The sequence below is a fragment of the Hemiscyllium ocellatum genome, chromosome 37 (assembly GCF_020745735.1).
Source record: "Hemiscyllium ocellatum isolate sHemOce1 chromosome 37, sHemOce1.pat.X.cur, whole genome shotgun sequence".
NCBI lineage: Eukaryota > Metazoa > Chordata > Chondrichthyes > Orectolobiformes > Hemiscylliidae > Hemiscyllium > Hemiscyllium ocellatum.
In genome coordinates, this window is record NC_083437.1 from 20,114,297 (window position 1) to 20,127,902 (window position 13,606).

Consider the following 13,606-nt stretch of genomic DNA (forward strand, 5'->3'; position numbering starts at 1 on the left):
ACCCCCATACCCTCCATCACCATGACACACCACATTCCCCCATACCCTCCATCACCATGACACACCACGTCCCCCATACACTCCATCACCATGACACACCACAACCCCATACCCACTATCACCATGACACACCACATCCCCATATCCTCCATCACCATGACACACCACACCCACCATACCATCATCATGACACACCACAGCCCCCCATACCATCACCATGACATACCAAATCCCCCATACTCCCTGTCACCATGACACACTACATCCCCATACCCTCCATCACCATGACACACCACATCCCCCATACCCTCCATCACCATGACACACCACATCCCCCATACACTCCATCACCATGACACACCACAACCCCATACCCACTATCACCATGACAAACTACATCCCCATACCCTCCATCACCATGACACACCACATCCCCATACCCTCCATCACCATGACAAACCACATCCCCCATACCCTCCATCACCATGACACACCACATCCCCATACCCTCCACCACCATGACACACCACATCCCCATACCCTCCACCACCATGACACACCACACCCCCATACCCTCCATCACCATGACACAAAACATTCACCATACCATCACCATGACACACCACCTCCCCATACCCTCCATCACCATGACACACCACACCCACCATACCATCACCATGACACACCACATCCTCCATACCATCACCATGACATACCAAATCCCCCATACTCTCTGTCACCATGACACACTACATCCCCATACCCTCCATCACCATGGCACACTACAGCCCCTATACCCTCCGTCACCATGACACACCACATCCCCATACCCTCCACCACCATGACACACCATACCCCCATACCCTCCATCACCATGACACAAAACATTCACCATACCATCACCATGACACACCACCTCCCCATACCCTCCATCACCATGACACACCACACCCACCATACCCTCCATCACCATGACACACCACATTCCCCATACACTCCATCACCATGACACACCACAACCCCATACCCACTATCACCATGACACACCACATCCCCATACCCTCCATCACCATGACACACCACATGTCCCATACCCTCCATCACCATGACACACCACATCCCCCCATACACTCCATCACCATGACACACCACAACCCCATACCCACTATCACCATGACACACCACACCCCCATACCCTCCATCACCATGACACACCACAACCCCATACCCTCCATCACCGTGACACACCACATCCCCCATACCCTCCATCACTATGACACAGCACATCCCCATACCCTCCATCACCATGACACACCACATCCCCATACCCTCCATCACTATGACACACCACATCCCCATACCCTCCATCACCATGACACACCACATCCCCATACCCTCCATCACCATGACACACAACATCCCCACACCCTCCATCACCATGGCACACTACATCCCTTATACCCTCCATCACCATGACAGACCACATCCCCATATCCTCCATCACCATGACAGACCACATCCCCATATCCTCCATCACCATAACACACCACATCCCCATACCCTCCATCACCATGACACACCACATCCACATACCCTCCATCACCATGACACACCACATCCCCCTACCTTCCATCACCATGACACACCACATCCCCATACCCTCCATCACCATGACACACCACACCCCCCATACCATCACCATGACACACCACATCCCCCATACCATCACTATGACACATCACATCCCCCATACTCTCTGTCACCATGACACACTACATCCCCATACCATCACCATGACACAGCACATCCCTATACCCTCCATCTCCATGGCACACCACACCCCCAGACCCTCCATCACCATGACAGACCACAACCCCCAGACCCTCCATCACCATGACACACCACATCCCCATACCCTCCATCACCATGACAGACCACATCCCCATACCCTCCATCACCATGACACTGCACATCCCCATACCCTCCATCACCATGACACACCACATCCCCATACCCTCCATCACCATGACACACCACATCCCCATACCATCACCATGACACACCACATCCCCCATACCATCACCATGACACACCACACCCCCATACACTCCATCACCATGACACACCACACCCCCCATACCATCACCATGACACACGACATCCCCCATACCATCACCATGACACACCACACCCCCATACCCCTATCACCATGACACACCACATACCCATACCCTCCATCACTATGATAGACCATATCCCCCATACACTCCATCACCATGACACACCACACCCCCATACCCTCCATCATCATGACAGACCACATCCCCATATCCTCCATCACCATAACACACCACACCCCCATACCCTCCATCACCATGACACACCACACCCCCATACCCTCCGTCACCATGACAGACCACATCCCCATACCCTCCGTCACCATGACAGACCACATCCCCCATACCCTCCATCACCATGACACAGCACATCCCCATACCCTCCATCTCCATGACACACCACACCCCCAGACCCTCCATCACTATGACAGACCACATCCCCATACCCTCCATCACCATGACAGACCACATCCCCATACCCTCCATCACCATGACACACCACATCCCCATACCCTCCATCACCATGACACACCACATCCCCCAGACCCTCCATCAATATGACAGACCACATCCCCATACCCTCCATCACCATGACAGACCACATCCCCCATACCCTCCATCACCATGACACAGCACATCCCCATACCCTCCATCTCCATGACACACCACACCCCCAGACCCTCCATCACTATGACAGACCACATCCCCATACCCTCCATCACCATGACAGACCACATCCCCATACCCTCCATCACCATGACACACCACATCCCCATACCCTCCATCACCATGACACACCACATCCCCCAGACCCTCCATCAATATGACAGACCACATCCTCATACCCTCTATCACCATGACACTCAACCCCATACCTTCTATCACCATGACACATGACTCCCTCATACCCTCCATCACCATGACACACCACACCCCCATACCCTCCATCATCATGACAGACCACATCCCCATATCCTCCATCACCATAACACACCACACCCCCATACCCTCCATCACCATGACACACCACACCCCCATACCCTCCGTCACCATGACAGACCACATCCCCCATACCCTCCATCACCATGACACAGCACATCCCCATACCCTCCATCTCCATGACACACCACACCCCCAGACCCTCCATCACTATGACAGACCACATCCCCATACCCTCCATCACCATGACAGACCACATCCCCATACCCTCCATCACCATGACACACGACATCCCCATACCCTCCATCACCATGACACACCACATCCCCCAGACCCTCCATCAATATGACAGACCACATCCTCATACCCTCTATCACCATGACACTCAACCCCATACCTTCTATCACCATGACACATGACTCCCTCATACCCTCCATCACCATGACACACCACACCCCCATACCCTCCATCATCATGACAGACCACATCCCCATATCCTCCATCACCATAACACACCACACCCCCATACCCTCCATCACCATGACACACCACACCCCCATACCCTCCGTCACCATGACAGACCACATCCCCCATACCCTCCATCACCATGACACAGCACATCCCCATACCCTCCATCTCCATGACACACCACACCCCCAGACCCTCCATCACTATGACAGACCACATCCCCATACCCTCCATCACCATGACACACCACATCCCCATACCCTCCATCACCATGACACACCACATCCCCCAGACCCTCCATCACTATGACAGACCACATCCTCATACCCTCTATCACCATGACACTCAACCCCATACCTTCTATCACCATGACACATGACTCCCTCATACCCTCCATCACCATGACACACCACACCCCCATACCCTCTGTCACCATGACAGACCACACTCCCATACCCTCCGTCACCATGACACACCACACCCCCATACTCTCTGTCACCATGACAGACCACACTCCCATACCCTCCGTCACCATGACACACCACATCCCCATTCCCTCTATCACCATGACACACCACATCCCCATACCCTCCATCACCATGACAGACCACATCCTCATACCCTCTATCACCATGACACTCAACCCCATACCTTCTATCACCATGATACATGACTCCCTCATACCCTCCATCACCATGACACTCAACCCCTTACCTTCTATCACCATGACACACGACTCCCTCATACCCTCCATCACCATGACACACCACACCTTCATACCCTCCGTCACCATGACACACCACACCCCCATACCCTCTGTCACCATGACAGACCACACTCCCATACCCTCCGTCACCATGACAGACCACACTCCCATACCCTCCGTCACCATGACACACCACATCCCCATTCCCTCTATCACCATGACACACCACATCCCCATACCCTCCATCACCATGACACACCACACCCCCATACCCTCTGTCACCATGACAGACCACACTCCCATACCCTCCGTCACCATGACACACCACATCCCCATTCCCTCTATCGCCATGACAGACTACACCCCATATTTCCAACTTGCCAACATCTCCACTTTACGATTGACATCCACATATGCAAATCCATCCATTGGTTGCCCTGATCTTATTTCTGTAACCTGCTCCAGTCCCCTAACTCCAACAACTGAGGTCTCCTCTAGGCCAACGATTTCCTCCATTGCACAGATGGCAGTCGTCCCATTAACTCTGGAATTCTCTGGAATTCTCACCTGGAACATCTCCGGTCTACCTCTGTTCCTTTGTGATGATTCCTGAGGCCTACTTCTTTGACCTAGCTCATCTCTGGCTTGGGGGTTAATGTATTTGTCTGACTTCACTCTGGTAAAACGCCTTGGGCTGGTTTGTTTTCTTTTATTTCAAAAATATACCTTATTCGTAAAAAAAAATCTTTATGTACATACCTATTCGCTGGAGCAGTTCAATTCTGTATAATCACTACATATGGAGTATAAACAAGCCCAAGGTGATTTTAATTATACAAGACAATATTTACATATGATTGAGGGCACTGTGAGGGTCCAATAACTGAACAGACCTCCATTTAATTTTGACAGAAAGGTGGTGGTCCTCCTCCACTGCGCCTTGGCTGCAACTGGCCAAGCTTTAGTGTGTCCCTCCACACATTGTCCTGGACTTTGGAATTTGTCAGTCTGTAACACTCAGTTTTGGTCAACTCCTTGCTTTGGAAGCCAAAAGGTCGGGCAGATCAAAGAGCGTCTTTCACTGAGTTGATGGACCTCCAGGCGCAGGCAATGTTTGTCTCGGTGTGCATCCCAGGAACAGAACAGAGTGAAGCATCAGAATACAAGACTTCTCTTTATGAGGCAGAACACAAGTGGATGAATTGATGAAAGAATAGATAGTATAATATCCCTGTTTCCTGTCCTTATCAAAGACAATCAGCACAGGAGATCTACAAGTATCCAGGGAAGATTCTAAACTCTTTAGTTCATCTCTTTTAAGATCAGCAAGACAAAGATTAGCTGGCTGTTCTTCTCACTTCCTGGTTGAGTGAGTGCAAAATGGCTGCCCACTTGGCCCCTTGAACAGTAATCACAGCAATGTGTTTCATGTTATGGGAAACACTTAAGAGAATGTTTTTAAATCCATAGGACATAGACAGCACTAATAAGGTCAGCATTTGTGCTCATCCCTAATTACCAATAATTGACAATGTGCAAGTCGGCCTTAAAATGCTATAATCCATGTGTGTGTGGTGCTTTATTGTGTTAGAAGTTGTATGATTTGAACACAAACAGCAAATTTCCAAGTCAGTATGTCTGTAACTTAAGTGAACTTGAAAGCAATAGTATTTACACATGGTGATTGTCTAAGTAATGGAGATTGTGGCTTGAGGAGGTGCATTGGTAACTGAGAGACACAATGGGCGGTCTAGTGTTGGTGATGGGCCTGTTCCGTGGTGTAAGGCCTATACTGGGTGTTGCTGCATTGTAGTGCTCTGTGGGGCCTGTATTTTGGCACGAGGCCTACACATTGACTAACTCATTCAGTTATGGTGTGAGCTCCATTAAAATGACCTGTTTCTCATTTGCAGGCATGAATTGATACAGGAAAGTGAGAGATTGGGGCAGCTATGTTATGTACAGCAGGGCTCACTCATGAGACATAATCACATTGGGGATCATGTTCTAGAATACGCAGAGGATGAGCCCAGCAGAAAATACAAAACAGGAAGGGTGAGTACAGAGAGGCTAGAGCTCCCAGAAGCCTTCTTCAACCGAGAGCTGAAAATCACCAAGTACATGGCAGCATTTCACAGCTTCGGTGATTATGGTGCAATTCATTTACTAATTCACGTGAACAAAGGAAGTTTAAATGATGTGGCAAAAGGGTTGTCATTGAATTTAATAATGCACTGATTTTATGCCACCCATTTTCCTGAAGGCACTGATTCATCCTGGTGTCAAATCCCACTGGTGCCAGGCATCCTCTGGTATCTCACCAAAGTGGCCACTCTTCATTTGTGAGCCGAAACTGTGAGCTGTGCCAGGGTATGTGATTACTGGAGTTACCAAGGACCAGGCTGGTCCTATCCAACCAATCTATGCAGGGTCCGATCCTGCCAGTTTAGACTAGCATCATGCCCGATACAGAACACCACTCACTCACTTCCTCCAATAAAGTCCCAAACTCTGCATCTTCAACTTTGGCCTCTTGCACATCTCCTGTTTTCATCAGCCCACCATCAATAGTCATGCCTTTAGCTGCCTCAGGCCTGAGCTAAAGAATATCTTCTGCAAAGCCTTCTGCCTGTCTACCTCTCTCTTCCTCTTTAAAACGCTGCTCTATATCTTCCTCTCTTTTGGTCTCTCATACATGGCCCAGTGTCCAATTTTAACTGATAACACTGCTTGAAGTGCCTGAGGACATCGTACAATGTTAAGGATGCTTTTTCAATGTACAGTGTTGTTGTTCCTGGGGGGTGCCTGAAAGCCTGCACATTTAGCGTTGTATTGTATTGGTCCTCCTGTGGCAACCCCTTGCCAAGGACCACAGTAAAAAATCGTCCAACCGCAGGTATTACCAGATTGCCCCTCCAACTCACGGAGGTCCTCATTGGTTACAGAACGTACCTATTTTTCTTTAATCCCATCCTATTTGTGGGTGATCAGACCACCTTCCTCCCACAGGGTCCTTTCTGGAGGCTGGTAGGTCACTCATTATGTCGCAGTCTCATCCAGGTCAATGGAATAGAAAGTTGGAATGCCCAATATAAAGATACGACAGCTTGTATTAGCACCCCATACACTGGAATATTGGGGAAAACATGGGCGGGAGCAATTGCTCTGTATTCTGTTTGTTTCTTGGATGAATATTTTTTGGTCCCCCGGCAAGTCACCAGCATTTGTTCAGTTGGCAAAGAAATCCGAATTGGCTTCTTTTATATTGGGTTAGGGAGTCAGCTGCAAGGGAGGTATACACAATCCATTGTGAAGGGTGCAGAGAGGGACTGGATGCGGAGTTTGGGAAATGTGAGGTCTGGGTAGGAGGGTGGGTGGGTGGGAATGTAACATACCCTCTGGGTTTCTGAGATAATTGGAGGATTGATGCGAACCAATTGACCAATGGTATCCCATGGTCAGCAGGGACCGATCACCAAGACTGAGTACATTTCACACTGTGATGACAATGTTAGAGAACTTCAAAAGGACATTGACAAGTTGGTGGATGGGGCAATTAGGGGGCAGATGGAGTTCAATATGAAGAAGTGTGAGGGAACCCATCTTGTTAGAAATAACTTGGAAGGCATGGTGGCTCAATGGTTAGCGCCGCTGTCTCTGTCTCAATTCCAGCCCCTGACAACTGACTGTGTGGAGTTTGCACGTTCTCCCTGTGTCTGTGTGGGTTTCCTCTCACTGTCCAAAGAGGTGCAGGTTCGGTGGATTGGCCATGCTAAACTACCCATAGTGTCCAGGAATGTGCAAGCTAGGTGGATTAGCAATGAGAAATGCAGGGTTATGGGGATAAGGTAGGGGGCTGGGATGCTCTTCAGAAGGTCAGCTGAATGGCTTGCTTCCACACTGTAGGGATTCTAGGAGATGGTACATAAAGAAGATTACTACTCTAAAGAGTCTGCAGGAGCAGAGACACCTGGATATATATGCACATACATCATTAAAGGTGGTAGGACAGATAGGGAGAGTAGCTGTTGAAGCAGTATTCTAGACTCCATAGGGGTATAGTGCATAAGAGCAGGGAGGCTATGCTGAACCTAGATCCTAGTATTGTGTACAGCTCTGGGCACACACTTTAGGAAGTATGTGAACACATTGGAAAGAGAGCAGAAGAGGTTTACAAGAATGGATTCAGGGATGAGAAACTTCAGGCATGAGGCTAGATCGGAGAAGAGAAGATTGGGAGGAGATCTAATAGAAGGTTTCAGGCGACTGACTGTGTGGAGTTTGCACGTTCTCCCCGTGTCTGTGTGGGTTTCCTCTGGGTGCTCCCTTTTCCTCCCACAGTCCAAAAATGTACAGGTTAGGTGAATTGGCCATGCAAAATTGCCCATAGTGTTAGGTGAAGGGGTAAATGTAGGGGAATGGGTCTGGGTGGGTTACTCTTCGGCGGGTCGGTGTGGACTTGTTGGGCCAAAGGGCCTGTTTCCACACTGTAAGTAATCTAATCTAATCTAAAGTAATCTAATCTGATGGTGTAGATAGAGAGAAATTGCTCTCACATTCCTTAGACAATCAAGAACCAGAGGACAGAGATATAAAATAGTTTTCAAAACCAGCAAATGTGAGGTGAGGAAAGAACGTTTCTGACAGCAAACAGTCTGGCAGACGTTGCCTGGAAGTTTAATGGTAGCAGGTTTAATTGAGACATTTAAGAGGGCATGAGATGATTATTTCAAAGGATACAATAAGCAGGGTTACAGGAGATTCGCACTAAGTCAAATTGCTCAGTGAACGAGTGCATGAATGATTCAAATGGCCTCCTGCTCCATCACAATTTTGTGCTTCAGCAATAATACATTCTTAAAAGATTCAAAGCTGCTGGATATGTGGATAAATAGACAACGGACTGCTAGGTACATGGGGAGACAAGGTTGCTAGGTGAATCAAGACAGAGCTAGGTAGAGAGGTACAAAGGTAGAATAAACATCAATGATGTTTCAGTGTTTGCCACACAAACTCACAAAAGTTTATTTATTTTGGTGATGAAGTAAATGTGAGGCCTCTGTAGCAATCTTTGAGAGTCATTTTCACTTTCGGTGTGAGGAGTAGGCTGGGTGTTGTGAATGGGCAGACAGCTATACCTCCTGCTGAAGGGTTGCCTTCAGATTTCTGCATCTTTTCATTTCTCTCTCAAACAAAAACAGTTATCCAGCGATTCTCGAATAAAAGCACAATACTGCAGATGCTGGAAATCCAAACCACACAAAGAGACTGTTGGGGAAACTCAGCAGATCTGCCATCCTCTGTGGAGAGAGAAACTGTGTTAATGATTCGAGTCTGCAATGCCTCTTATACATAGACGAGTTCAAAACAAACACTCTGTCTCTCTCTCTCCTCAGATGCTGCCAGACCTGCTGAGTTTCTGCATTTCTTCCATTCTATTTCTGGGACTTTATAGTGTGCTGCCGTGTTTGCCTCCATGATATCAGTCACAATGCTTCAACCTCACGTTATGCGATGAATGTTTCTGAGCAATGTGCTGTCACACTATATAAAGACAAATTCCTTTTGTTTTGAAATTTTACACCTAGGGACCAATGGAACCAATGAAGACATTTGGCAGAAAAGATCTCAGTTTCCATGAGGCCTACTCCTCACATGCACAGGGAGACTCCGAGGGGGCAGTGTCCAGAACAGCATGCAGCTCTCTCCAAACTTTCCCTGGGATAGAGGTTACTAATGTGTAGGACAGAGCTGGGCACTGGGGACGGCTGGAGGGAGTGTACACTTTTCCAAATCAACAGCCCCTTCGGAACATCAGGGGGAAAATGGAGGACTTTCCAACCAACTAAATGAGGTTCGCTCTTTTCACCTTGTCTCCAGTTGGCTATAGGTGGCCATTTTGGGAAAGCTGGTAAGAAACTGCCTCTTACTAATTAGGATGAGCTCCATGTCACCGCCACTATACTGTGCCTCAGGACCAGGAGGTTTGGTTCCACTCTCAAACCAGCTTTCTGTTGGTGAAGGTCTTTATCTTGAATGGATTCAACTGAACATAGGAGGGCACAGGAAGTGCACATGGCCCTTACCCTAACAACTGTCCAAACAATGTCCCTTTTTACTGAGATGGAGGTGCTAATAATGTTCCCAATTGTGTTCCCTAAAAGGTGAGGTTATACATCAGCGGTCAACCTGTTGTCCACATTTTAATGGGGGATCCATGGAGCAGTCCTGACCTTTAACCACCTCTGGAGTACTGCACCAGAACCCGAACAGCTTCACTACACACCATTGGCAAATTGCCCTCAGATTTGGCGAAAGGGAAGGAATCGATGGGGGACCTTTTACTTCAATGAATTTCTTCTTTGCTACATGAAAGTGTTTTACCCATGCCAGGCATTCCAGTCAAGTCTTCTATTTTGGTGATAACCATCAATATTATCCTTACCGAGAGTGGAGCCCTTGTCCTCGCTGCTCCTCTGCGTTGATGTGGGTTACGCAGGAACTCCTACACAAAGCCACGTTTCAGCAAACAGCCTGAGGGTCAGTCCATAACAGGCTGAACTTGGGGAGGCTGTGCTCCCACTAGGATTGCAGCTTTCATCACCCTTCGATGTGGCTTCCCAGAGCTGGGCTGAGACAGACCGCTTTCAATTCTGCCATTTGCAAGGAGTCCCTCCACGGCTGGGCCTGACTGTCCCTGGGAGTGTTGGACAGAGTGCATTACTGATTGGCAAGAACCATCCAGATTCAGCAGGTCAAACTGAGCCAGGATACAGCCTTTAATGGTATTGATCCAGAAAGAGCATCAGAACCCAGGCTGCCATAAAGTGGGACATGTCTCAACTGGGCTGTGGGCTCAGACAACTCAAGGATGAAGCCCTGATCGGAATATCATAAGCTGAGACTCCCTCCAGAAGGTAAAGTGAGATAGTACAATCCAGAAAGATCCCAGGTTCCAACCCTGGTGCCCAGCATCAGTTCGAAAGCCACGTTGCCCATGGTACACCCACTACATTTCACTGTGGAACAAATCAGAAATACCCTCAGAAACCGCTGAAGAGCATGACCTCAGAGAGTCTGGCTAGAGAGGTTTGTGTGAGGAACTGCAGCCACAAAACATTGAGTAGTTTCAATGTATTTGGTAAACATTGTTCCCTTTGTTCCCCTGTATCTCACGGTCTGAAGGTGCAGGAGGTTCTTAAAGAGGTTACAATGCTTCGACATCAAAGTGAATTCTATCCTCTTGAGGTCAGAGTTTAACAGTCCTCCCCAGCTTTACACAGTAACTAGTCAAAGATCCAAGCCCAGTTAGTGCCCTGATGGTGGGTCAGATTTCACAAGAATCAGGATGAGGTCATTTGGCCCGTCATACATATGGTAGCTGTGTGAAAGAGTTATCCACCTAGTCCCCATACCCTGCTCTTCCCCCAGAACCTGGGAATTCTCTTCCTTTTCAAACATACTTCCAGTTCCCTTTTGCAACTTCAAATCTGCTTCCACTGACCCTTCAGGAAATGCATTCCAGCTCAGAACAACTTGTCGTGTTAAAGAAACTTCTCCTCCCTACTCTACCCCCCTCGTCTGTTGTATAGTATGTTAACTTTGTGTTCTCTGGTCATCAAACCCTTCATTAGTGGAAACAATTTCTTCTCAATTGACTTTCAGAAAACCCTCATTACTTTGAACCCCTGTGATAAATCTGAACCTTCTCAGCTCCAAAGGAGAGAATCCTAGCTTCACTGATCTCTCTACATATCGGGAGTCCCTCATCCCTGGTTAGTTCCTTCAGCTAGTGAATTTTGCCTATTTCAGCTAAGGGTTCTCAAATCACTCAGAACATCATCCATAATCGCACCAGTTGGCATCACGGGAGTTGTTTGACACTTTGACCTCAGCTCCCTATTGTTTTCTGGGCACCTGGGGACGGAGAGCCAAGCAAGAGTGAGCAACCACATTACTCCTGGGAGACGGTGAGATTCAAAGCAGCCGGCAGCTAGTTGTGCAGTGACATTTGGTTCAGCAGTGTCAGAGAATCTCACGCCCAGGCTGATCGGGACAGCAACAGGCTGCAATAGCAAAGAGTAGAGCAAAAAGAGGAAGACCCACAGCAAACCATTCTGCGAGGTTTGTTAAGGTGCAGTCTCATCAGTATGAATACAGCTTGACAAACTAACGGACTGCTCCACATTGGTGTTTGAACTGCTTGGCTAACGTACTTTGATAGTGCAACCAGTCCCACAATAACCTCGTCTATAACAAGGATACGACGTGAACTGTTTCAAATCATCAAAGAATGTTAAACTAACTACTGATTTTATTTTGTATTCTGTGAATATTTGTTGAATAGAAAAAGGCAATGCTTTTTAAAAAAAATTTAAACATACTCACAGAGATTTTGTTTTATTTTGACTTGCTATGTTATTTGAAATGTTTGACAGAAATCTCCGTTTTCTCTGCCTTTGCTGTTTTCCCTCCAGTCCATTGCTGCTGGCTATCACGGTCACACTCACACCGCCTGCTCACAGGATCAATTCCATCTTTTTTTTAAAAAGATATTCGTACAGCTCCTGGTTTCTCCAGTGTCACTCGAGGTACCTGGACATGTGGTAGTGGAGGTGCCACCTCATCTCAATCCCACACTTTTCATTGACCAGCCAATCTGCCCCATCTTCATGATGTCCTGCCTGCCCCACTAATTAAAAAGGGAAGGGATGGTTTTCTGCGAATTTGTCAAGCAGTCAAACAGATGGTTTTCCCCTCACTTTGAACCAATTTACAAATAATCAGCAAGTCTGCTGAAAGTCATTTTGTTTAAAGTTAAAAATCACACAACACCAGGTTATAGTCCAACAGGTTTAATTGGAAGCACTAGCTTTCGGAGCACCGCTCCTTGTGGACACAATCACCTGATGAAGGGGCAGCGCTCCGAAAGCTAGTGCTTCCAATTAAACCTGTTGGACTATAACCTGGTGTTGTGTGATTTTTAACTTTGTTCACCCGAGTCCAACACCAGCACCTCCAAATCTTCTCTAAAGATGGTTTTCTGATTTTTGTTTGAAGTAATATCTTGGAGATTTGGGGGGGTTGAGGGGGGGGAGTGGGGAGGAGTATGATGCTGGATGAAGTGCTTATTCAGAGAGTCCTCCCAGACACACTGGGCTGAATGGCCTCCTCCTACTCTCTCACGATCCTCAGGTTCTGCAATTCTAAATCCTCAGAGAGTCCAAGACTTGTCCATTTGTGTTCAGGGCCAGCTTCAGATTTACTGAAAGAGAAAGTGAACAAAATCACTATTTGTAATCCTCAGAAGACAGATTAGAAACCCCCAAAGCAATCAAAACGAGATAGTTTACTTTGTTACCATTTGTGAATAGAG

The 13,606-nt window shown here is 47.8% G+C and overlaps 1 protein-coding gene across 8 annotated transcripts in view; it reads left to right on the top strand.

Moving 5' to 3' along the window:
* LOC132833830 (kazrin-like) overlaps positions 1-12,993 on the top strand; it is a 704,169-nt gene extending 691,176 nt beyond the window's left edge. For 6 of the 8 annotated variants that reach the window (XM_060852461.1, XM_060852462.1, XM_060852464.1 and 3 more), the window contains 2 exons: positions 6,144-6,285; positions 9,819-12,993. In XM_060852461.1, coding sequence (XP_060708444.1) covers positions 6,144-6,285; positions 9,819-9,974 — 298 coding nt within the window. In that variant the 3' untranslated portion in view covers positions 9,975-12,993. The remainder of the gene's footprint in view (positions 1-6,143; positions 6,286-9,818) is intronic. The other 2 variants (XM_060852468.1, XM_060852465.1) reach the window with 2 other exon arrangements.
* Positions 12,994-13,606: the final 613 nt, after the last annotated feature.